We start from the raw sequence: 26,781 nt of genomic DNA, 5'->3' as shown, positions 1-26,781 counted from the left end.
TTACTTAGGGTAAATTAAAATCAGGGCTGTAAGAAGATCATGCTGGTAATTTAATTCTATGGAGATTATCACTTTTATGTATAATAAAACAATATATGAAAATTTGAAACCATAATCCTTAGGCAGCCCTTTCATCTGTTCAGTTGAATGGAAGTTCTTTGCCTGCAAGTGTGAGTGAATTGCTGCTGAATGCAGCGACTGAAATTCTTGCGTGTTACAGAGAAGATTCTACTAGAATCTCCAAAAGAGGGCAACGAACGCACTGATGCAAATCCAGTACTGGGCGCTGCTGCCGGGGCGTGCGCCAGAAAAGGGGAGGAAACAACCAAAGCTGCGGAGGACTTCCAGGAGAGGATGACCACCGTTCCTGCTGAAATGGATTGAACAAGAGCACTGATGACTGCTCCCAGTCGTTTCTTCACATACAGTCTGTACTGGATTTTCTTTTCATCTAGAAGACAATACAATGTTTGACCAGAGAAAAAAAATAATAATTAGAGCTCGTTTTCATTGAAATGCAGCTCTAAACTGTCTCGTCAGATTTGTTGTGATTTTGTAGAAACCATCTTCAATCACAATTTTCAGAGCAAACAAATATTCGAAGCCAAAGATATGGGGGAATTAAAATGTCATGGTGCACCAGTTTATAGGAAAATCTGGTAGTGAACTTAACTGTGTGGAGGTGGGTTTGACTTCTCTATTACTATTTTTGCCATTAACCTGCCATTGTGAGTTGTATTGCAATATTGCTTTCGGAGGAAGTTCTAGTTTTCTTTTATTGTAACAGGAAACATCAGGATTTTATCTTTTGGCTGCATTCTTAGGTAGAAAATATAGCAATTGAAAGAATTAATTTTGTTATACTCACAGCAACCTCAGCATTAAAGCTGCAATTCTGACTTAGCCAGTACTGAAATATGTGAACATTATTGGGTATGTCCTTGAGCTCGGAAAACGGAGGTCTGGGATGAGAACAAGTGGAGCTCCTCTAGAGAATGTGGCAAGGCAGTCTGCGGAAAGGCACGGCTATACGTTGACCTGTCTGTTGTGAAAATAGGGAAGAAAGCCAATCATTCCCAATTCTGCAGACGTTCTGACAGCTAAAGTAGGCATTAACAATTTGCAACACATGGCATGGGGGATGAAAGTCTCCGAGCTCTACAACTGAGAGTTTCCTGGCTGAAATGAAGTAGCAGTTGAAGGTAGCTCAGAGGAAAAACCTATTTTATCATATACTGTGTGGAGGCAAAATGGATAACTGTCGGAGATGAAGTGGCACGGACTCCTGATAAGGGTGGATCAGAAGACGCTTTATTGTGCTCAAGCGAGTGCTTATATATTCTTTTACAGTGTACATGCGAATCAAAACAACTTTTTATTGGATACTACACACTGTTCACGCGCTCAAGCTGTTATTATGAATGGCTACTTTAAGCTGCGCATCTTCCCATAAAGTTGTTTTTCTCTTCTTCTCTACTCCCTTCTTGGCTCTTGCTCAAGTGCTTACTTCCTTGTTTTCTATTCCTCAAGGTCCTTTAGTATCTGCGTCGATACTCCCTACAATTGTTTTTCATTCTTCAAGGTCCTTCAGGCTCTGCGTCGATTCTCCCCACAGATAACGTTACCAAAAACTAGGGAAAAAATAATGTCACAACTCAAAAGTACTAACTTGTTCTGGCTTCAAGTCTGAATACTTCTGAGGCTTTTTGGCCTTTATACAGGGATTTTTCTGACAAAGGAGGATCAGGTTTCAGTATATAGAGTTCTGCCAATATATAATAATCTTATCGTTTTGAATGGACTTGGTACATAAAAATAATTTTGTTGCTAATATATCGATGCAGAACCAATCGTTTTGGAGCTTGATTGGCACAAGAGCTGGAAGAGTCTCACGGCGTTATCCTGTCAGACCCAGGTTTTGCTGGCCTTGCCTGCAGAGCCCCGCGCAGCCTCAGCCAGGCGGGTCAGGAAAAGGGTCAGGAATTCGGGCAGGAAGGTTTGCCCAGCCAAACCTTCGGGTGGTGAGAACTGCTGTTGCTTTGAAGGACTTAAACCGGCCTTTTTTGATTTACACCACAACGCCTTTGCAAAGTTAAAAAGATGTTGTTTTTCTTGCCTGGGCCTTCAGAGGGGGTCAAGATTATTTGTATGAATAATTCTGAATAAGTTGAGACAGAGAAGTAGCAGATGATTGTTTTCAACAGTTGCTAATATAATTTGCATGTATTAAAGATGTAGTCAGGTACATTTGGAGAGGCATCAAGTTTCTCTAAGATGAAAAACAGACTCAAAACCACCAGAAAAAATGCAATTATTTAGAAAAATTGAACAGCTGAGAGAAGAAAACAGATATTTGAATTTTTATGATTTTTCAGTAATTCTATGTAATTGGTATAGCAGCAAAGCCAATTAGGCAGGTTAAAAGTGAAATTGTATGATAAATGTGAGAGCAACTTTGACTTTACTTTTGGAGACAGAAGTTAATATTTTCTTCACCAGTGTGAATCTGTGAAAACTGTTTTCTTCACTATTTACACTTACACTTGCTTTAGATTTGATTTCAATTAATAAAATAATTCTTAGACATATAGTCTCTGTTGACATCGTTATTGCTAAGTGTTGAACATAATGGAGAACTAGACAATAATACTTTCATTATTGCTTTTGTAGTTGTGGGTGGTAATAATAATAATTAATTGTGCTGTGGAAAAAAAAAGATTCGGGGAGATACCTGATGATAATAAGGAAAGACCGGGTCATATATGGAGCATTTCCATTGGTTTTGATGTGCAGATTGGGTTTACTGAAGGTATTAATATCTTGTCTTCACTGTCTTTACACTAGCATTTTTTTTTTTCACAGATATTTAGGTTATGGAGTTTCAATTATAAAAAAAAAAACAAAAAGAATTAAGCCTTGGGCTCAGACATGAATGAAAACTGCTACGTTTTGTGGGGGGAGTTTGTGCCGATGCCTTTCTTCATGGGGACTCACTACCATCAGTGCTCTTCAGCTGAGAGCAATTTTATATCTGCTGCTGCTGTTGTCGTTGTCATCATATATGCGTCACTTCAGTGCCTACTGCACTCCTTCGCTCTTGGCATTGTCCATCTGTGGGAATTTGCGGTTGGGGGACGCAGATCCTGGGCAGACCTGCAGCAGGGGGGATGGTTAATCAGGAGTTGGGCGTCTGCCCGTACCGCTCCTCGTTAGTGACATGGAAGTAATGCGTGTACAAGAGCAGGGCTGTGATCCTGCTCAGCCGGTGGAGATAAATTGTAGTAATTGGGTGGTGAGGCAGGAGCTGGCGCTAGGTGTGACGGCAGAGACAAAGGGAACAGGAAATCACCATACGGCGTCATATGCTCCTTCTCAACCTTAATTTAAATTGCAGCTGTCAGCGTGGTATTATGCTTCTTGAATGTGCTGTTTTATTGAGCTCAGTGTGGGGGAAGAGATTTTTTTGAAAGTGAAACAATGCTGGAAAATGCTTGGCATAAGGTTAGCTTTGGACATGTTGTAGTTCCTGAGATAGTTGCGTAAGAAACAGCGATATTAACTTATTGACGCGGGGATTTTTGAGTTAGTTAAAATTTGCATTTCTGATCCATGTCTTCTTCTAACTCTTATCTAAGTTAGAAGTGCTAGGAGATGCATTGGAGGGGGGATATTCCCTTAACTCTAGTTTCTTAAGCTCTATAACAAGTATTGTAGTTTCCTTTCATCTATTTACTGTCCTTTAATGCCATGATTGTGTTCTCTTACAGTATTGGGGATGATATACTTGTACTGGTTTGAAATGGGAGTATGGGAAAATGTTAAAATAATGCTGCCAGAGAAAGAAAATATACCAAAGTTAACAAAAGATACACCATTATTATGACCGGTTAGAACGGAAATGGCAATGGTTTCTTATGCTCTTTTACCAAAAACATTGTTGTGTGGAGGCATAAAAACATACATAACTACTGACCCTGCTGTCTGCAATCATATGTATTCCTCACGATTGAGAGAGATGAATTTCCTGTCTGTATGCAGATACCACAGGCGAACTCTTCATGCTTTAATTTGAGCAGAACTCTTGAGAGTATTTCTGTGTATTTTTCTTCAACTTTCATGTTATTTATTGTGTAATCTTTAGTCTTTAATAGGACTAGTATTGGTTTAGAGTTACAAAATGAAACTGTTGTGATTTTGGACACGTAGTTCATAAATTAGTCAGTTTATAGCTATGCTAATGATTTTAATATATATGTATTTCAGCTGAACTTTTTTTGTTGCACATTCTTCTAAACTGGAATGTTATCATACTTTTTTCTCTTGCATGAATTTATAAATCAAATACAAATGCGTAGTGCTAGGCAACAGAGAAGTAAACTTGAACATATATATGTATGTATATACTTTCATGTAAAAATCATTTCAATAGCACTACGCTAAAATGATCATAGGTACATGGTGACTCATTTTTGTGTATTCACATAAGAACGTGTTCTGGCATTAAGATTTGTGGAATGACTTGAATTTATCTACTTACATGGCACACTTGAAAAAGTTAAATTTTGTATTTGAAAAGGATGAATCAGAACTAAAAATATCCCGGTGATTCTTCCCCCTCCCAAAGGTCTGGAGCCATTTACTATCACTGTTAACATCTAACATGATTTCGGGTGAAGTGTTTCTTCAATAAACTTAAATAACATTTTTATTTAAGAAAAGGAGAAAGACGGAGCAAAAGCAGAGTGGAAGCATGAGATGACAAAGAGCTTTTCTGGTTGTTAAAGCCTTCGTGCGTACTTACATTGGTTCTAGATTGTTTATTATTATTTTCACTAATGAAAACAAAAGAGAAGTTTGAGATACAGTCCACCTAAATCTTGCCTAAACAGAGACTTTATTTCCTAAAACTTGTCTAAATCCCAGATAACAGCACAGTTTGAATATTTCCTAGGCCTGTCTAATCTTATACCTGACTTCTTTAAGTATCTCCTCCTTAGGCTGAAAATTTGATAAATATTAAAGTAATTTTCACTTCTGCGTGCTCAGAGATGTCTGCTTTGGCAGAATGAACACAATGGGCACAAGTTGGAACATAGGAAGTTCCGTTCAAATACACGGAAACACTTCTTTACGGTGAGGGTGACAGAGCACTGGCACAGGCTGCCCAGGGAGGTGGTGGAGTCCCCTTCCCTGGAGATTTTCAAGACCCGCCTGGATGCAGTCCTGAGGGATGTGCTCTGGGCAATCCTGCTTTGGCAGGGGAGTTGGACTAGATGATCTCTAGAGGTCCCTTCCAACTCTGAAAACTCCGTGATTCCGTGAACAAATGTCCTATTTAGATTTCTTTTTTTAATTCTGGGCCTAAGTAAACAGGCAAATGCAATACAGTGGAAAAAATTGAAGAACATAACCCACTGGATAAAGCAGTCATCCAAGGAGCGAGATGACCAAGTTCTGAGTTCCGCTGAGTCTATCGATGCTTTAGCTGCATCCCGAGAGACTGCCTATAGCAACAAATCTGATGTGGACTGCATCAGATCAGGTGATGAAGTTTATAATGTGTGTATGAAATAAGGACTGAACCAAACCTCCCCCTTCAGAGGCTGATTCTAGCGAGCAGATACGTCCCCTTCCATCAAGTGCTAGAGAGGATTTTTCTTTAGGTGGTTTCTTACAGGAAGATATTAACAGGATAACTGTATCTGGAACTTTTATCAATATTCATTTGAGGATTTTGTGGTGTTTTACTGCGCAAGGCGTAAAAGCAGAAATTCTCTTCAATTATGTGATGTTTAGTTATTAGATAATTGCAGATAATTGCATGGGCAAGTTCTATGAACTAAAGCGTTACCGTAACATCTAAAATCTAAAAATCGGGTAACAATTAAGTTTGGAGTTATATCATTACTTGAAGTATAATTACTATGAGATTGGCAGTGTATGTAATTAATGAGTAATCACTGGAATTTGCCTTCATAGTTGCACTTCCCCCTTGTTGTAAAGTTCTTTGTCACAACATTTAAGTATAAAGATAACATAAATTGACCTCCACGTGTGTTATATTAAAACTCAAAATACTTATTTCCACTGCAGTACTAGCTCCATAACGTTCTAAAAGCATAGTTCCATGGAGAAAACAGAGAAGGGACGGTGTACTGTGAATGGAGAAGTGAAACAACCCTTCAATAGATACCAGCTAGTGAGAAAACTCTTCCATAGCTGTCCAAAGTAACCCTTTTTTAATCCATTAAAGCTAGTTTGTACGTGGCTAAAATTCCACTGAGTGATGTCTTTCAAATCTCCTCACATCATCTACTGTCTTCCTTCCATTGTCAAGAAAGTTTGATTAACAACATTTCATACAGAAGGGAAGACTCTGTAGTTCAGTCTCGCATTCCAGTTGAACAAAGCTTCTTTTTTCTTTTCTTGATGTTGTTTATACAGGACACATTTTTCCCAAACCTTCAAATTATTAAACAGTGATTTTGCTTCTTTGTTTGATTGTTTGTTTGTTTCATAATTTATCAGGTTTTACCTGGCGAGATGGTTATACACAGCATGTTATTGGTCAGGAACTCTCAACCATTCACAAAATCCACAACAGACGCCCTGATGTATTTGCATCTGGAGGATCTGACCCAGAAAGGTAAGTCTTCAGTGGTATTTTTGCCTGGTAGGTTTTTGGGAGGGTTAGCAAATGATGAGAAATAGATTGGCACTGAAGCTGAATCAAACACACGACCGAAACCACTGTCTATGTCATAATGGGAAACCAGTTGTACAACAGCACTGAAAACTCCCGTAGTAAAAAAGCAGATAGAATGAATGAAACCCCTCAACCCTGTTGTTCTGATTGTCATCGAGTTAAGAAAATATGCCTTGTGTTGTTAATTTCGGTGTCAGAATTCAAAACATCAGGCCTTTTATCCAGTTTATGCAGTGTCTAGTCTCAGTTCAGCCAGATTTATTTACGACTGGCTTAAAAAGGCAGACTTATACAGTAGCTCATCCACAAGAGACATTTTGTTCTGGAATAAGCGAACAGAAAGAAACGAAGTATTGAATGATATTCTGAGCAACTAATTATATTTTCAAACTCATATTTTTCCAAAACGTAGCTGCAATTCATTCAAATTCCGTAGATTCTCAGCTTTAGATGCAAAATTTGTCCAGGTAGGAGAGATTCGTGCAAGTTCCACTGACAGAAAACAATGTTGGGACATTTCTACCTCTTCTTTGATTAACAGAAACCATTTTTCTCATGACTTGAAAGATACTGAGGGGTCACTTAGCGGTTATTGATGTCAAGAGACGCAATATCTATAATTCCATAGAGTGATATGAATGCAGGACCTGCAATCACATTATCTTCATATATAGATACACATACAAATATACTCTTTTACCTGGTCTGTTCTGTCCTACAGGCTGTTTAGTACAACCCTACCACACAAACCCCGGAAGGAAATTTTAAAATGCATAACATTTTGGCAATGTTAAAAAATGGTAATTTTTTTTACTTCTACATGATTATAAGACATGCAATCTCAAAATTAGTGAAATTGAAAGAAAGTGCTTTTTTTTAGGAAACTTTCCTCATAGTGGAGCAAAGCTTGAGCTTCTACCCTTGATGGGCAAGATATTGAACGTTGCACTTCAGATCTTCGTATACTGCAGTATGTTGTTTGTGCATACTGCAAAACCATTTCTTTTCTAGGTTGCTCTTTCATGGAAATAAAAATGCTGTGTAATTGATACTGCCCAGTGGCTTCAGCTGTGCTTGCCTCTGTTTTGATTTAATTCACAGAATTGGATGCTGTATTTCAGATATTTGCTGATTCAAACGCATTCCTTAAAATCACAGCACCGTGCACTTCAGGAGTGCAGGAAGGTGGGAACTTAACTTCTAGAGAAGATTCTGATCTATAGATTATCATAAAGGTGATAACAGCACGTGTTTGAATCCATAAACATGTTTCCACTGCTTAGATACACAAAATGCCATTACTGTATGGCTTACTGTCTGTACCTGGTATGAGAAATGATTTTGGATATCTTCTGGGGAATTTTTTTGTTCAGAATGAATGTATCTAAAACTTTTATTCATAACAGTAAGATAAAATAGGCCAGATTTCTACGAGATCAAGACTATTTTCTGCAGTGTTCCAGATTCACAGTGATATAAAAATAAAATGTATAAGAAGATATAAAAAATAATTTCATTTTTAGACTGAGAACAGATGATCACTTTTAGGAGTTCCTGTTGTGATCAGGTTTGAGCTGTTTTGCATTTTTAACTAGAAATATACATTAAAAAAAAACCCCAAACACTTTGTATATTGACACTTTAGGAACATCAGAATTTCAAATGTGTTCCACTTATAGCAGCTCCTATCGTGGATAGATTTTCTGAAGTCACCAAGCTGTGATTCTGAAAGCATTATCTTATGTGCCAACAGTTTAAAGCATTAATTGATTTTTCTGGTTGTCCATTTGCAATATATTCTGTAGGCCAGAGAACAGTAGGATCTTTTTCTCTGGCATCTTGTAGATTCTGGTAAAGTTTGCTATATGCTCAGTGTGCTCAATGCGCTTGCTAAAATCTTATCAGATAATATGAAATAATTAAAAAAGCAACTTAGTGTAGGTATCTAATTATCAAAGAAACGTTATGGCAGGAAGACCTTTTATTAAGGGTAACGTGTGTAATAAGACAATATGAAGTCATACTAATGAGTCATTAATCCCCACAGAGCTAGTGAGAGCAAGAAAATAGACTCCGACACTTGAAAGGTAAATTGACTTAGGCTAAATGAGTGCGTGTGAAATCTGATGGAACAGAAGACATGGATTTCATCTTTAAAAAAAAAGCTGAAACCGGGAGCTTGATTTCAAGATGAAAGTTCGTTCTTTGGTGGCTAACTGCAGTGTACGTGGTATTTCCTGGGCCCTTATTAAATTTCAAAAATCCCCACTCTTGAAAGAGGATCCAAGATAAAGGCAAAAAGTCTGTTCTGCACACAGGGAATAAATGTCAGTTGTGTTCATCGGTGCAATTAGGCAAAACCACAAACGTTTCCAGCAAACTTCAATGTATGAAATGGGGTATAGCATTATTTCTATAATAAAACCATCATTAAGTCAGTAATAAGATTCTCACAGCGTTTAAAAGGGAGAAACTTCATTCTAAAAAGTGTGGTATCTATTAATTGAAAACATTCTAGAAAAGTGTAATATCTGAGGTACTGTGATTTAGATATTTCCACAAAAAAGCTTCTAAAGCGCCGATCTTGGTAGGAAATACAGAATTATTTCTGTGGATAAATAATTATATATGCTATTGTCTTCATAACCTGAAGTTCATTGTATGCAAAGTCCTTTTCCAGAACAAATTAAAACTGAAAATACTTCCAAATAAGTGCACAAGAACTCAGCCGACAGTCATTTCTCCTGCTCACCCAGTGCTTTTATATATTTGTCTTTCATCCCTTTTCCAATATCACTTTGTCAAATTTAAAAGAAATATTTTAATTCAGTTGCAATAATAGCTCATTTAATACATTTTACTTTCTGTGTTAACAAAGTGAACAACAGTGATATACTGGTGAACTACAAAAATTTTTTATAATCTTTCAGATGTATTCATAGGATTTTATAAGTTGTCATCAAATGAAATGTAATGCTTTGTTAAACTTTTACATTTTAATTGTTTAAAAGTTTATATAATAAAATGTTACCTCTAATGAGGAATTTAAACACAATTTGAGCATAATTACTGTCTTCATACGAAAAATGAGAAATCTTAGACCTCAGATTTTGCTTCTACCACCAGTGTGAGTGGTTATGTGCTGTAAATCATGGCTTGAAAACCTAACCTAAATACCGGCTTTTATCTGTGCGTTCAGTTCCCATTAGCTCCTGGAAATCCTCTGGGCAGAATTTGGTCTGGTATTTCCATTTTCCCTTTCTTTTCAAAGTTAGTCAAGAAAGGAGAAGATAGGTATTGGAATTAATAGATGAATGAAAGATGAGTGTTTGAGAGGGGGGTACCTTCTCTGATGAGAACCTCTTTGGATACAATCATTGGCTATTGGAATCACCTCCGCAGGAAAGCAGTGGAGTCCCCAACACTGACGACTTTTAAGATTCAGCTGGACAGGGTGCTGAGCCGTCTTGTCCAGACCGTGCCTGTGCCAAGAAAGGTTGGACCAGATGACTCTTGAGGTCTCTACCAACCTGGGATTCTGCGATTCTATGATTATTTCATCTCTATTGAAGGAGAAAGCACACTGCCCCGCTCTTTCTGAAAACTGCAGAACAGTTTTAGTCTGGCTTTGAGTTGAAAAGGAGGTGGATGTTACCTGCATGTCCACCCTCCGTTGTAAGGCACAATGTAGAGCTCTGGAAGAAGAGAAAAATCTGAACAGCATGAGAAGGAAGCAAGAGTTATGGTAAATTATATCAAGATGGCTATAGCGCTCTGTGCAGTAGACCTTCGTTTTCCCAAGAGTTTTTGTGCCTGATGGAGAGGTGCTGGAGAGAGGTGGAGGGATTTTCTGGTACTTCAAAGTGAGCAACCCTGTGAGCACTATTGGTTGCAAGGCCACCACAGCAAATTAGAGTATGAATTACATTAAATTAGTTGGGACACGCATTTGGTACAACTGTGAGCATGGAACGAAGTCTGTTACTTCGGGTATAAAGTAAGGTAATTAAACCCAAGTACTCTCTCAAGCTGTTCCCCACATAAGCACCATGACGTGGGCTGGTAGAATGAAATTTTGCTTACAGTGGTGTGGAGATGTTGAAAGGCAAATGACGCCTCGTGTCCCTGGGCTCAGGAAAAAAGGTGATTTCCCTCAAAACAACGTGTCACTCACAGGGAAGGAAACAGACTGGGAACCCTCTCTCTGCTTTTTTACGCAAGGAATGAAATAGTTACTGGTGTTGACATTTAAATTATCATCATCATTGACATGTTGTTGAGATAGATGAGGAAAGCCGGTAATAATTCTGATTCATTGCACACAGTGCTCTGATTCCCATATAAACACCTCTACGCTGCTGTTGTTCAATCACATTTTTAACTTTGCAAACGTCACCAAGATCTGTCTAAACCAGTCAGAAAACACCGCTATTCTGTGAATCCCAGGCACATAAGAAGACCAGAAGAGACATTTTTCCTATCTCATTTTTCTCTGTTTAAGTCTTTTGCTGGAGCTGACTTGCTCAGTTATTTCTGCACATGCAGTAGTCTCGCTGTATTCTGTAAAATGGTGCAGGGCCAAATTGATGCTGAATCTCATCATCATCCACCATTTTTTTTTTTTGAATCTTAGAACCATCTCATATTTCTTTGGGGTGCAATTTAATCATGCATATTTTCTTTTTGCAAGCATTTTCTTTTCTTCCGAATAGGCTTTGCCTTGATGTAGGCATTTTATTTGATTTACTGTTGGATCATTAACTTTGATTCATGCAATAAATTGTTAATAGTGCAAGATTTTTTGGCTGCTTTTGCTGAAATATTGAATTTTCTACACTTTTCTGGTTGTTAAGCTCCTGGGTGACTTTTTTGTTATGTATGGAACTAACTTCAGTGGTTTGCAGTATAAAAGAGTACCTTTTTAGTTGGGCACTTTGTACGTTTTACAGGCCGGTAACTTTCTTTTCCTTGCTTTTGCTGTGCAGGACTTTGGAAAAGAATGCAGATAATGAAAGAAATTACGATCTGGAAAATGATGTGAACTTGGCCAAGTCTCTTCAGCAATATCTTAAATATCTCGGTGTTCTCTCCCAGTCTGCAGCTACAAATTTGTATCCAAGGAAGATGAATGACAAAGCTTCTGTCAAGGTAGTATTTTTAATGTGGTTCCTGCGTTCTGTGATTTTTGCTTCCTTCTTCTCTGAGTTCTCCTTATTTTCCCTTCTGTCCCGAGACCAGACATTATTTCTTACTGCCTCCTCCCACCGATTATCATAACTGCCCTAACCAAGTTCTCTCCAAAAGAGTTGGGTCAGCTTCAGCATTGTAAACGATATAGCTCTTCTAATCCAGAGTATTTTCCCTTAACATGGGACAGATTATACGTGAGGAAGGAGGAAGAGTGGGATAACAGTTGCAACATCTTCGCTGGCTGAATCTGAAACACGTCCTAGAACATCTGAACTGCTTCTCTCCAAAAAGCTGGCTGAACTACCCTGGGAATTCTTGCTGGTGTTTATAGTGCTTACAGTACAATTAATGTAATCTTTCAGCAGATTTTGATAACAGATCTGATGAATTGTGCCTCAACTTTTTCTACTTCTTATCGATCATAAAGGAAGCCGATTGCGACCAATTAAGGTTCATATGTATACATTGTAAGTATACGTATGGCTAGGAAGATAAATCACAACCATTAAATCTTGAGTACTGGCTCTGTTTAAAAAAACCACAAAAATGCCTATTTGAGAAAAAAAAAATAATTTTTTTCTTTCCTAGAGAAAATCTGTCTCGCTCTAAGATGGAGCTTGATAAATATATAGAACCGGTTGGATGAAGGGGTTGCATATGACAAGCCCTTATAGTCCTGTATCTTTTGTTCAAAAAAGCTGTTTATCTGAAGAAATCTAGTTTTTTAGATAGACTGCTATTATAGCGATGCTTTCAAAAAATTGGGATGTGCTGTTTGCATGAATACAGTGTAAATGCAACAACCTTAGCTAAAAAATATGTGGAAGTTTTAGGAAAAAAATCAGGCAAAGAAAATACGGTGTCAAAGCCAAACTGCTAGGGTTTTTTCCCAGGAACTTACTCAGAGACACACAACTACTGCAGTGTATCTGCAACAGCAACTCCCAACTGCAGTATCAGTTGTATCAGCTATTTCGTCATGGTATAACTGAAATGCCATTATTCTTGTCAGGAGCCGCAAGTTTCCAATTTCACTGATTGGCATGTATAAAACTTATGATTTGTGTCATTAGGTGTTCATCTCAGGTAAGAGAAACTTGCAAGGCAGCTTTGGGGATGGATGAGTGACCACCTTCGTGTACTTTTCCTCCACTCTCTACTCACGGGCGCTGACTGCAGCGAGGATGCCCTGCTTTGAATCCCTGGCTTTCAGAGACAAGAAAACTTGCTCACGGAGTATTTCAGAGGGTCTGGTGCTGTCATGCAAGTTCATAAATAATCCATATGGCTGAGACCTTCTGTGGGGAAGCCTGCTGTGATAACACCACCCACCAACCTTATCGAGTGTTGCCATGGAGATGGCTACTCTGAAGCCTGGGGGAGTGGGATAAAGAGGAGAAAATCTGGAAATGAAGCACGTATAGGAGCAAACTGTACACTTCTGTTTACTAAGGAGCATTTTAAAACAACAGACGTTGAGTCAGACAGGTTACCTATAATTTAAAATTAGGGGGGAAAAAGGAAAATTATCTTAAAAATTAGGAATCAGTCGTGAATTTTAAATGGTCCTGGAGACATGTCCTGGTTCTCTGCAAATCAAATTTAACTGCTATTCTTTAAAAAGAAGAGGGACACTGTGTTTTTATCTCAATTCATTGGGTGATTTAAACAAAAGAGAAAGAGGGATTTTTTCCTACTCCAGGAAAGCGAAAAAAATTTAAAATTTAATGATTTGAAAAGAATAGGAAGGAAAGTAACTGCAGGACCTGCCTTTGATATCGTCATACCCCTTGAAATTGAAAATGGCGATCTTACGCGCTTTAATTGCATGCTTCAAAAATCTGGGTACCTTATTTTTGTATTTCATATATGGACAAATTATGAACCTGTGTTAAATAATTGCAGCAACAAACTTATCTTTTTATCTTTCTTGCAATTTTCTGTTTAAAAATAAGGGTAAGAAAGAGGTACTTTACCCTACTTGAGCTTAGAATTGCAGCTTTTCGGCCTTTGCCCTTCTTAAAAATAATTTTCTTTCAAGTATGTATTTACCTTTGTCACTTCATTCTTGCTGTCGGGGAGCAGGAGATGTAACACTACTCTGGTGTCTTTGATACTTTACCTGCTCTGAAGTATAGCTGAGTCTTACAGAAATTTAGTGCTTCCAGGCAGAATTCCTGAGTGACTTCTGATTTGTTCCAAAACTGTCATCAGAGGACTCTGGCCGAGAGTAAAAGAGAGGAAGAAAAAAGACAAAGAAGATTTAAAATATTTGTTATACTCCAAAAGTGATATTTAGTGTCTAAACTTAAATATTTTTAATCAAACTGTTTTACAAACTTTTTGTCTGTAGTTTTGTTATTGTCTTCCACGTGCATTCTCAGAATAAAACTTCAGCGCTTCAACATTACCAAGTAGAGAGCCCACATACAGTTGTGCATAAAGTTGTAAAATAAGACACAGCAAAACAGAGGTAACTGCTCCTATTTCCCTTCTTCAAACAATTGTCAACTTGAGGCTTGATAGAACAGTGACAGAAATAACACTATTAAACTTATATCACGTGATGGACCGAAATTCCTATAACGTCTACCATTTATTGCCAGAGCTTCTCTGAGTGATTTTTGAAGCACTTGAAGTTCATCACTAACTTAGAATTCTTTCGCAGTATTTAGAGAGTATCTACTGCAGGCTATAATCTAACCGGTTGATAATGACTCTGCCAGTGGATAAATAGCAACAAACCAGAGGATTTGGTGGGTCTGTTTCCTGAGGATTACAGTTGTAAAGAACATTTAACTTTAGTTCAGCAGAAAAGAGTTGTTCAGGAAATGGGCACTCGGTGGCATTTGTTACTTAAGCATTAGCTACTGGGGTTTTGGTTTGTTTGTTTGTTTTTTTCCCCCACTTGGGCTTGATGAAGGTTTTACCATTCACAAAATGCTGCATTATCAATATTTGTTATTCCTTTCTACAAAGCCTGGACTTAGTATGGAAAATAACACATAGCCAGGCACATACGCATAACGAAAAAGCTTGGGTTATCTTATATACTGAGGCAAGAAACGCAGAGGCTTCAAATCCCCTGTGAATTCCCCTGCTCTGCTCCCCTGCAGTTAGAGCAAACCCCTCTCCTGTAGAAAAAAAACAAAAAACAAAACAAAAAAAAAAACAACAAAGAAAACCCAAACCAAAAAACCCTGGAAACCCCACAGTGTTGACATTCCTACAGAAAGTGAGAGGCAGAGTTTTGTTGGGTTCGAAGGGACAGCGGATAGCTGATATTACTGGAGGTAGTCGGCTGTAAAAGGAGAGCTCGCTTGCTTTGCTGCTGATGGCAGCCTGCTGGCGGGCGCTGTGTAAGCGTTTGCGTAGCAGGGCATGTGGGAAGCCTCGAGGAAATCTTTAAATAAAGGAGAGGGAAAAAGGAAAAAAATAGCTATGGCCACAACAGCCTTTATAACGAAGCAAAGAGCGGCAGCAAAAGTGATCAGGATGGAAACAAATGCTCCTCTTGTCTACTTTTCACCAAGGCAGTGAGGAGTGATCTTCCATTGGAGATTTTTAAAAAGTCCAAATGCCTCCAGTTGAATAGTTACAGGAGATTTCAATTACACTGCTTTCATCTGATCAAGAATAATTTTTTAGTCATCACAGAAAGACGAAGGATTTGAAATTTGATCCAAATATACTTAACAGTCTCAAAATCAGAAAGAAAAATAACTCAGCTGAAACGACTGGTTTATTCCTTGAGCTGGCTCTCATTTTTACATGTTCTCATGCCTTCTAGTAGCCTGAGTTGTGATTTTTTTTTTAATGCCTTAGGCTGGCAAAATTGCACTGCTCCACTCTGGGGCCAGATGCTCCCTGGGCTCCTCTTGGAACCCTTCTAGGCTGTAGCAGTAAGGAATTTGCCTGCTACGCTTATGCTACTGCTGCATTTCTTCTTGCAGGGGTCTCTGGTTTATGGTTTAGGTTTTCAGGGCTAGAAGATGCATGTAATTGCTTTTATTCTTTCCTTCTGACTTGGCCTCTGAGGTCTTGAGACATGGGTCCTACCTGCTCCTGAGGGTTTCTGCAGGCTGCTGTGCCATTCGGGTACGTAGTGCAGGGAGGGAGAGAAAATGATCTCGGAGTCCTCAGGGAGCTTCATCCATTTCCTGCTATTTCTGTTTCTTCGATTTTCAATTACTTACAGTCATTTTCAAGGTAAACTTTATGCGTAAATATTGTGATTGCAGAAATCTCCAAGTCTCAGGTATTCTTCCAAGTTTTAAAGTAAAAAACTTTGGAAAAAAGCAGAATCTTTACATCAAATAAGTCACTAATACAGTTAAAAGTCTTTGCGGAATCACGAAGGGAAAAAGAAACAGACGAAGTGACTGGCCAGTGGCAGAGGGGCACGGCGGGTTGTTGGGTCGGCAGTACAGTGGGCCTGAAAGGGGAGAAGGTGCAAATAAAAACTATTGTGGCAGAGTCAGTTTGCTGGAATCTAGAAGGGCACGAAGGTTAGACAAGGCATTTGGTAAAGCTTATATTTTAATCCTCGGTACAAGAGGAAACCTTCCACCTATTTTCCCCTTTCACATTCAGGGAAGAGTACTCGTAGCTTTGCTGGGTTGAAAATCGATTGTTTGATGCTTTGTAATTGATGTCCTGAAAAAAACTAGGATGTGTGAGAAGTCTTAAAAAGGATTATTATTTATTTTAGAAAAACTGAGTGCACGAGGGATCAAAGATGTACTCTCAACTTATCTGCAAACAATAATTACTGTGATTAACTATTAAGAAATTAAGCAGTCATTGCTTATTTTAATCTGAAGCTTTAATTCAAAAAAGCGGTACCCTTATTTATCTAACACTGATTAAAATACAGTACTGAATGAAGATCATCAGAAGTTGATTTGATAGCTGACTACTAAAAGGCAAAAACCTTTCTTCAATATATACATTTAAATTCTGCTTATATAAATGTAAAATTTAATATTTCATATATGTAGGATTATGTACAAGTAAGAAAAATGTAATTTGCCCTGTGCATAAGCACTTTCATAAAAATATCAGGAATAATTGATAAAAGAATGTCTCCCTGAAGCTACGGAATTGCCCATCTATTGGTGTGTCTATACAACAACCATTAGATTAAATCTGAACATCTCACAAGCGTTGATGTATTTATTTAGCTCATGCCATTACAAAGTAGGGAAGAACTAAGACCCCTGTTTCGCAGACAGATTAGATAGCTTTTCTGAGGACGATCAAAAATTTTTTGGTAGACTGTAGACTAAAAGTTAAGCCTCAAATCCCAGATAATTATTTAATATTTGGGATCACTCTCCCCTTCATTTCTCTTTTCAGTAAAATAGAAACATTAAAGTCCTCTTACAAAAAAAAAAATCAAACCAAAACTACAAAAAAAATCCCATCCCCCAAAATCAATGAAAAAGCAAAACCCCATAAACACCGGAGCAGAATTCATTTGACCAAATACAGATGTTTTTATTGTGCAAGTCAGCCTAAACTCGTTTTATGATCAGTGGAGAGAAAAAAGGAATTTCCAAGTTATGATCCATCCATTCTAATTTAAATATATAAAATTATTCAACAGAGGTAAATTCTGTCCTGTTTGCCATCCTGCATGAATCTGGTCTAGAGAACCATCTTTTTCTGGGAGGACTGGTCCTCACGCATTTGAAGTTATAACAGAATCAGGGCTGCAAAGCCTAGTCAAATTGTCGGGTTATTTGCGGCATAAATATGCAGTCTAATGTGATCTGTGATTTTACTTTTGAGCTTAACAATTTGGCAAGTGAAGATCCTAGTGCCAGTATCGTGCTCTTCAGGTCTTCGACCTAACACCTACCTTTGCCTACAACCTAGCAGTTTATGTACGATGTAGTGACAGAATTTCCGCATCTTAACAGAGAAATTATTTCCCGTATCACACAGCTTGTAAAGATTTGTAATCTTGGAAAGAGTGATTATTTGTACAATGATTTGAAGATACAAGTGCTGTAGAAATTATATTATAAATGATGTGTGTAGGCCTGGAGGCTTATTTAAAAGGCTAATTCATTAATTTCTAATAATTTCCAGATGAAACATAGGTTTATCCTTTTCAAATCTCAAGTATTGACTGGACAATAAGATTTGCTTCTTTGTCAGATCCCTCCCCACCTTTTCAACTCTTTTTTTTTTGCCGAAGAGCATGTGTTTGGACCTTTTGCTTCTGTCATTTCTGCTGCAAGCTTGCTATTTGTCTTGCAAATATTTGCTCACTCTACTTCAGTACACTGGGCTCAGTAAATAGAAGATGGTGGGGCTGGTACAAATTTTAAGGTGTATTCCATGTTTATTTTTAGATCATACTTATCAAATGAGAGGGTAGAGTTGCAAAAATTGAAACTTATTTTATCTAACCTCTGTGTGAGCGTGCTGGTTTATACATTTCAGGACAGTGCAACAACCAATGTTTTTTATGAGGGGGGAAAAACCTCACCTCACCTCTCGCAGTTGCCCAGGGAACAGTCGGTTGCTTTCAGTGGGGTTGTAAAGCAATGTTATAGACATGGATCCTGCAGATCTCTATGCACTTGCATTTCTTTGGGTAAAAGTAGTCTCTAGATTCATACGTTAGAGTTATAAATATATTGAATTGGTGCTAATGTGCTCAACTTTTGGCAGATGAAGGTCTTCATGTTTCTATGTAAATCATCTTTCGATAATGAGTTAGCTCAATATACCAACATATGCCTACAGAAAATGTGTTTAAACATCATTCACGGAAACCTTAAGTAACAGACTTATTGACGTATGAGCGGACTGTTCTCAGACGAGGGAGGCTGGTAAACCCCGGTGTATCTATCAGCGCTGAGCACCATGATGCACAATTTCTACCATCCGCTAGGGGCTGGCTGTCCCTTTTTGGTTCCTATTAGTAGTTTTAGGGAGCTGCCGAACCCGGTAGCCTGACAGAGGTGAAGCTACTTCAGCTCCGTGTCCTCACATCTAGCCAGTAGCCAGGTGGAGCAGGTACTGCCAATAGGCACCATGGGACCCACGGCCTGACTCTGGTTGTTGGCACTCAGACCACCATAAACACACACGTGCATACAAAATAGAGACCTCCTCACCCAGAATAATAGTTAGAAATGGGGTTTATTGAGAAGTCAGGACAGGCTGTGGTGATCATACATAAGACCAGCCTGCTTACGCGCTACTAGTCCCTTTTACTGCCTTTCCCCTCTGCTTTACCCTGGCTGTTCCCCAGCCCACCTTGATCATTCCCTTTCTGGTTCTTTCTCTAAGCATGCCATAATAGGGCTTGTACAATGACAAGATGTTCTTCTTGGCATCCCATGAGGAGTCCCACCCCCCTGTAGGCAGTAACCCCTTCAATCTGCAGGATGATCCAGAGAGCTTCTCCCATTGACCCCTCTGGTGGGTGGCACTCCTGGACATCATGGCTGGTGGCTCGCTGTGACAGCCCAGAGAGGACACGGGGCGGGGGCCCTTTGGCATTAATCGGGTTACTGGGGTTCATCCACCCATCATTTTTCTCTGCTTCTTTATGTGTGGAGACAAGCCCGGTTATCGTGTAACCCAATATGTAAAACTACCGTTTCTGTTTGTGGTGAGCTAACGATGAATGCTGAGGAAAGACAATCCGCCACGCCTTTTGCACCAAAAGAAATACTTCAGAAACTTTGTTTTAACCCATAGGATGGAGATTTGTCAGAAACAGAGAGAACAACCAACAGTTAGCTATGAAGACTAAAGCTAGTGATATCCTCAGCAGTACAAGAAATGGCAACTAACTATAAAAATTATTCATGCAGGACAGCCTGTTGGAGAAGGTTGAAGGGTAGGCATGCAGCTAACAGCATCCCAAAGGAGCCCAAGAGTAGACGGGAACATTTGAAACTTAAAAGTGAATTTCTTAAATAGTAACTTACACATGGAAGAAACCAATGTATTTATCCTCTCTCTTTTTTATTTTGTTTTGGAGGGTTGTTTTGTTTAAGAGTGGTAGAATATACTGCTCACAATCAAATCTCTGTCAACTGAAATTACAGCAGTGTAGATTATTGAATGGTGTACAGTCAGACCCCAGACAATCCTGTTACACTTTAGATTCACAACCAGAATTAGGAAGCAAAATCATCACTGGTTTTGATAAAAAGGAGACTCTGAGTATCCCTTTTGCTTGACAAAAGCTTTTGACACTGCAAACTACAGGGTGTTCATTAACAGTCTTGGCCATCTTTACTTCTCTGATGTAGTTCTTAAATGGTTTCAAACACATTATAATTCTCAGAAAGAAAATAGGAGATAGTTACAGAAAATTATTAGCAAAATAGTAGGTCAGATTAGATGACTGTAATGGTGCCTGTTGCCTTAAGCTTGTGAATCTGTCAAAAGACCATGGCCTGATGCTATCCCATCGCTGCAGGAGTCACTGGTCTGACCTCTTTACCGGTTTCTGGATTCTGAATTAATCTTCCAAGTTCTTGGGTTTTTATGCAGTGATTTCTTGCACGGTATAATATCATTATCCATATTAAATGAAAAGGTCATTATCAGTTGGTAGAAAAGTCTTTTGCTCCACTGTTGCTCAGAAAACTGTATTTTTTTCACTGGCTTTGCCTATTATTTTCAGTCAGACCTAACACAGAACTTGGTGCGGCGTGTAACACTGTGTCTGCAGCACGCAGAGGCTCGTAAAGCAGACGTACCTGCGTCAGCTGGCTTGAAGCTAGCTGGGAGCCGGCTAAGATATCCTCCTGACAGTGCAGCACTGTATGGGAACGGCAGCTCAAATGAAGGCTTCGTTAGCGTAGGTCTGGCTACTTTAGCTGCGATGCTCTAAGGACACGGCCGTACTGCTTACTCAGCTCCATCCCAGGGACTTCGCGCTGTAACCCACCGCATGACACCCTTTTGGCCCTCCGGTTCACATTGTCGGCTGGATTTCTCTCAAGGCGAAGGTAAATCGAGGTGTACAAATTCGCGGTCCGCACTCCCATCTAGCAGCCAGGCAGCGCCGCTCGTGCGCCTCTTTAGGTGGGGGTTCACACGGGTATATGTATTTCCCATGTCGTGACTTTACATGGGGCGAGGGGGTGCGGTTCACAAAGTATCCAGGCTGCTGCTGGTAGAAAAATCTAAACCTCTTTCGCTCCGCACAGTGAGTTAAAGTATGAGATCATTTAATTTTTGGTAGCCTTTGGAAACTTTTATTTTATCCCACCATTGGTAAGGGAGGGCCTGGTTCCAGTGTTTGTTGTGTTTTTCTTTTCTAATTTTAGAGAGCACGCCGCCACTGTCTCAAATAGGCACAGTAACTGAAGCGTTGTAGGTGGAATCATGGTTCAACCAAATTTAGGTGGTAGCAAACAGGAATTAATATCTGCGAATGCATCAAACAGAAAAAACTAAATGAAATTGATGGAGGAAGGTTTCTTCTTTATGCATTCCTGAGGGGGTTTTTGTTAGCCCTGTATGCCTTCAAGATTTAGCAAATGTGTCCTCAAGAAAGGAAGTATTTTGTCATAAATTTAATTCCATTCTTTCTGTGCTTGGGCGAAGTATTCAAATCAGTCTACCCTTTAGTGGATAAATTGAACAGCATTTGTCTGTGCCTTGGGTTGTATGCATCTACTCCTGCCCCCTTTTTTAATTCTTTTTCTTTAAAAGAAAACGTGTAGTCCATAGACTATTGCAGAGTGCATCTGCAGGGTGTAATTTAATGTGCCCTTCTGTGAACTTCCATGCAGAAAATGTCAGTTACTTACATACCTAAACCATATAAGACATCGCCCTAACAATTCCATCTTCAGAAAGGTTAGTCTGGGTTTTTTTTGATAATGTGTGAATTATTGAGATAGCTTATATGAAAGGTGGTGAAGAAGAGGAAAATCTTGTGCAGATGGAGAAATAAGATTTCTTTTAAACTCAGTTTTTTAGCAATTCAGTACTTTTTAAAGATGCTGTATCAGTGACGCGAGATAATTGAACAGTATCTTATCTATTAAAAATAAAATTATTCCTAACGGTAACAGGGACCTGTATTCTAACCCCATCCAGTATAAACCAGTTATATATTAACTGGGGTGTTCATTCTTGATTCCGCACATTTCATTTAATGTTTTTCTTTCTTTTTTTTTTTTTGTTGCAGTTCCTGGCAGTACTTTATATCAATCCAGTTTAATCAATCTAGAAATGAATTTTCTTTTAAAATTTTTTCCTGCTCCCTGTTTGCCTTTGCTTCTCCATAACGTTAGCAGCTTCTCCAAAGGCACCAAAAAGGGAATTTACAGATTCTTCTTTTTGCTGACCATGGATTCTGCCATTTGACTTGGAAGTAAGTCCAAGTTAGCGGTATCCATACTCAGGAGGTTAGATTGCAAAACCACTTCAAATAAGATTACCACAGTGCTCTGCAATTGTTCCTAATAATTTAAGGTGTAAATTGTCGCTGGATTATAAACTATGTAAACTACGTACAGACCTTTTTCTTCTATCTTTTTCTGTAAAAAATATATGCTTTTTCCCATGCCACTTAGCATAAACCCATGGTCTGGGGTTGTTTTTATCCATGCTGCAATCTTGTTTGGATTTCACCTTGCATACTTCAGTTGGCACGTATGGTTTTGGTACCGTGGTTTGTTTGAGCTGAGGCAGGAGGGCTGAGGAAGGGGATTTTTTTCTCCTTCAAGGTGAGGATTGCCATGCCATACAGCTGCGAGATGCCTCTAATTAAGTCAGACTAAGCTACATCAGGTGGGCTGGTATCTGAGTGCACTGTGAAGACAGCTGAGCTGTCGGTGCTGTACTTTAATTAGAACTTTTAATATTTCATCCCGTACTACCCAAAGTGTGACCTGTCAAGCTGCTGAGAGGCTGCCCCTTCTTCATAGAGGTGCAGCTCTGAGCCCGGGACCGGCGCTTACTTCTATCCAATTTGTGTGCAATCACTTGGTGGGTTTGCTGTCTTTTCTGTCTTGGTGTGCTTGTTGTCAGCGAGAGCAGGTGATCACAGATCTATTTGGGCTTGTTGAATAGCTCGTCAAAAGCCAGCCCCGCGGCTCCTGACCCTAATCTTTCACAAGTGGTTTGAGAGCGTCTAGCAGTTTTGCTCCCCCTAAGACTTGATTTATTGGTGAAGCTTTAGAGGCAAAAGAGGCAGCTGGATATAGGACAGAGATCCCAATTAGGGTATAGTTACACAAGCTGGATTGAGCTGACTTAATATCTTTCCATGGTTGAATGGGGTACGTCCTCTTCCCCCTGTCTTGTTTCGCCCTTTCCCAGCTCCCTGTTCTCCCTTCTTTTGTCCCCAGAAGGTCCTCCAAAAGGTGGCAAGGTAGGGACTACAGGGGTAGGAAAGGCAGGTGGCAGCGTATGTGAATTCTCTGCAAAGTACTTGGTGTCTCTGGGACTGCTTTGTGTCATCCTCTGCAGTTCCTTCTACGGAATGAGTATCGATAAAGAGGAAATTACCCCATGCAAAGACTCGTTGAAATTGAGAGATAAACACCTACAACTAGTAGTTTTCCACATCTAGGATTTGCTATTAAGTATGTAAAGAGCGTTCAACTTGTGTTTTGACAACTGGCTCCCCTCTTGGTGCTGATCAGAGCAGTGCATACCCTGCAGCTGAGGCACTGAACCGGAGCTACACGGCTGTTGTTTGATACAGTTCCCAGGGGACATTAAAATATTTCATACACAGAGCTGCTTGATCTCTAACTCTATATGCTTTGACGCTGTCTTACTCTAGCCCAATTTCTTGGTGTTAACAAAACACGTTTCTATGTTAAAGACCACCTGCAGAAGTCAAAGCCTTGCGTTGGTGGATCACAAGCCAAAGATCCCAAAGTGCCTTTTTTTCTGTAATAAAGTTGCGTAAGCCATAAATCTACAAAACATGATACGGACTCACGGAATGAACCGCTTCAATCTTTTCTCAGGGGGAGGATAACCCTCTCGGAAAGCAAGGGTTATGAATATATGTTATAAAATCAACTGACTGCTATCAGAAGAAATAAAATTGTTCGGATGGAGAGCAAAATTATTGTCCATAAATAAAGAACTTCATAAAATCTAAAAGTTTTTATTCATCTCTGGAATAGCTTACCAACTTTATTTATTTCGCCTTTACAAAGTTCATTAGGAAATATATAAATAATTATTTTTCTGGACAAATTCTCCTAATTGCTCTCCTCTGGGTTGTATGATCTCTGCACTCTATATGTATTTTGCAGCTCTTTCTGTCTAAACCGTTATGCTATCAGTGCACAGGGACACCAGTGATCCACTACAAGTGATAGCAGTGAGAGCTGAAATAACCCCTGTCCTAAGTTTCCCATGTTGTACTGTAGTTCCCGTGACAGTTTAACCAAGAAACCGCAGCTGAGAAGCAGGACCCATTCGTCAGCATGCATACAGTATGGGATGCAACTTCAGCAAAGTGTCCTGGAAGAATTATAACCAAATAATCTAATTGGGATAATTCTGGATATAAATAAATCTTTGCATTTAGCAAAGGGTGAAGGAAAACTATGTTTGAAATTATTTTAGGAGGGCAGACCAGTTTATTAAAAACAAAACGTCCTGCCTTCAGGTTGTGATCATAACAAAAATGTCTCTAGGATTAAATTATATTAAATGTAATATTAATTAATGAGTTTATTGTTTCATGTGCTGGATAGAGGCTTAAAGTACTTAAGGGGAATTTAGAATTTGTCCTCAAAACTAAATTCATCATCAACAACAACAATCAAAAAAGGTCAATTAAAACAATAGGTGTTGTCTTGCCATGCTAGATTCCCATCTGGTACATCCTTGAAAATCTGAAACTGAACAACTTTCCACTTTTTTCCCAGCATTTTTTCACTGAAAACATGGTTTTAGCTTGACTGAAACATTTTTTACATTCTTGTTTAATTTGCTGAGTGGTTTTACCTGAAAATAATAAACAAATTAAAAGCCAATTTAAAGGCTGTTTTTACATTTCTTTATGCTGTCAGAGGACATATTATTTAGAGATTTAACTTAGTGAAAAAAAAGAAAAGGTTTAATTTAAAATAGAACAAAGTATTTTACATGGACAAAAAGAATTGTTTCACTTTTTTGATGGTCTTTAAAAAATGACAGTTTTTATTTGACTTGCTAGTTTTTGGTAAGTAACCTGAAAAAAAACAGTTATCGTCACAAGTCTAATAAAAACCAAAGGGAAAGTGGCTTTACTAAACTTTCTTTGTCTGACTGAATACAAATGCTGCATACATAGTTAACATGAAGTTTGAGTTGTACCATTCTCTCTCTCTAATCTCTTTCTCTCGCTTTTTAATAATTTAATAAACTGTTTTACAAAATTTGTACCAAAGTGATAGCTCCTCTAAAGCAAACATGCCAGCCTGAGGTTTGCAATCCTCATACGCATCACAGATGCTAGTTATTGTTTTCCTGGTTGGTAAAACACCAAGGGTTATGCCTGTGATTCCTGCATGACAATAATTATTACGAAGCAATAATGACCCGGTCCTTTTTTCCACCTTGTTCTCTCTAGAGCTACATCTACAATGATCTCATCAGGTACTACATGATGCAAAAACCCAAAGAAAAAGCACTTCCTTTGGCCCAGGCATCAACATCCCGTCAACAGCACACTGAAAATTTCCGTGGGAGGACCTTCAACCAGCCTCAGCCAGACAAGTTCTCACCAGAGTCAGAAATGGGGCTTGACCAAAAAACTCTGATGGCCGCTCTGCATACGTACATCACTCAGAACTTGTCAGCACAAAGCAATGATAAAAGTTCTCACAGCAGGACTAAAGGGTCTCACGTTTATGCTGATAGATTCTACTCTTCGCAAATCAGTCCTTTTGATGGAACTTTGGCCAAAGGAAAAGCAGAAGATTTTAAAATGAAGAAGCTGTTGCAGCCAAGACCTGCATCTGGAGCGCTGGGGCCAACCTCTGAAATGCTGAATCATAAATCTGCTTCCCAGGATGATCCAAAGGACCCTCTGAGTGTAGTGGATGGTAATGTTGATATTTAACTTATCTGAAGTTTCCCTCATGTTTGCTATTTTTGAGAAAAAAGAAAAAAATTTAGACATTCTGCTATATCTCCTGCTATTGGCATATTTATATCTACCATAACACTCACAATAACAATGTTCACCATTCTAACTACTCTTTCCCTGCAAATATCTACCCACATTCTTCAACCCACCTTCCATATGCATGCAGAAATATATGGCATTCAGTAAGACGTAGCATTTATGTAACTTGTTATATTTTCAAAGCATTTTACAAACAACACGTAATTACGGGCATATCTTTGCTGTCAAATCTGTTTTTATGCATGCATCCCACACTATATATAGGTAATACAGCAGTGCCCAGTTTTGTTCCATTTCTCTGTATTTAACCAGAAATTCAAAGACTATGAGTAAAATTCAAACTTAGACAAAAAAACTAACACTGAGATAAATTCTGGCGCAGAACACAGAGGGGAGGAGTCTGTCAATTATGTGGATAGGTGGACACAGAGCAATATAAGAATCATGGAATCACGGAGTTTTCAGAGTTGGAAGGGACCTCTAGAAATCATCTAGTCCAACTCCCCTGCCAAAGCAGGATTGCCCAGAGCACATTACTCAGGACTGCATCCAGGCGGGTCTTGAAAATCTCCAGAGAAGGGGACTCCACCACCTCCCTGGGCAGCCTGTGCCAGTGCTCTGTCACCCTCACCGTAAAGAAGTTTTTCCGTGTATTTGAACGGAACTTCCTATGTTCTAACTTGTGCCCATTACCCCTCGTCCTGTCACTGGGAACCATTGAAAAGAGCCTGGCTCCATCCTCCTTCAACCCACC

General features: G+C 39.0%; 1 protein-coding gene across 1 annotated transcript in view; it reads left to right on the top strand.

Moving 5' to 3' along the window:
• Positions 1-26,781, top strand: part of PTPRN2 (protein tyrosine phosphatase receptor type N2) — a gene marked incomplete at both ends in the record, with an annotated part of 658,801 nt that overhangs the window by 227,293 nt on the left and 404,727 nt on the right. The window contains 3 exons of the mRNA XM_082499676.1: positions 6,529-6,646; positions 11,692-11,854; positions 25,470-25,944. Coding sequence (XP_082355802.1) covers positions 6,529-6,646; positions 11,692-11,854; positions 25,470-25,944 — 756 coding nt within the window. The remainder of the gene's footprint in view (positions 1-6,528; positions 6,647-11,691; positions 11,855-25,469; positions 25,945-26,781) is intronic.

This window comes from Vanellus vanellus, assembly GCF_965231255.1.
Source record: "Vanellus vanellus genome assembly, chromosome: 2".
In the NCBI taxonomy this organism is placed as follows: domain Eukaryota; kingdom Metazoa; phylum Chordata; class Aves; order Charadriiformes; family Charadriidae; genus Vanellus; species Vanellus vanellus.
Note: the sequence above shows the minus strand (reverse complement) of the source record. Positions and strands in the feature narration are given on the sequence as shown.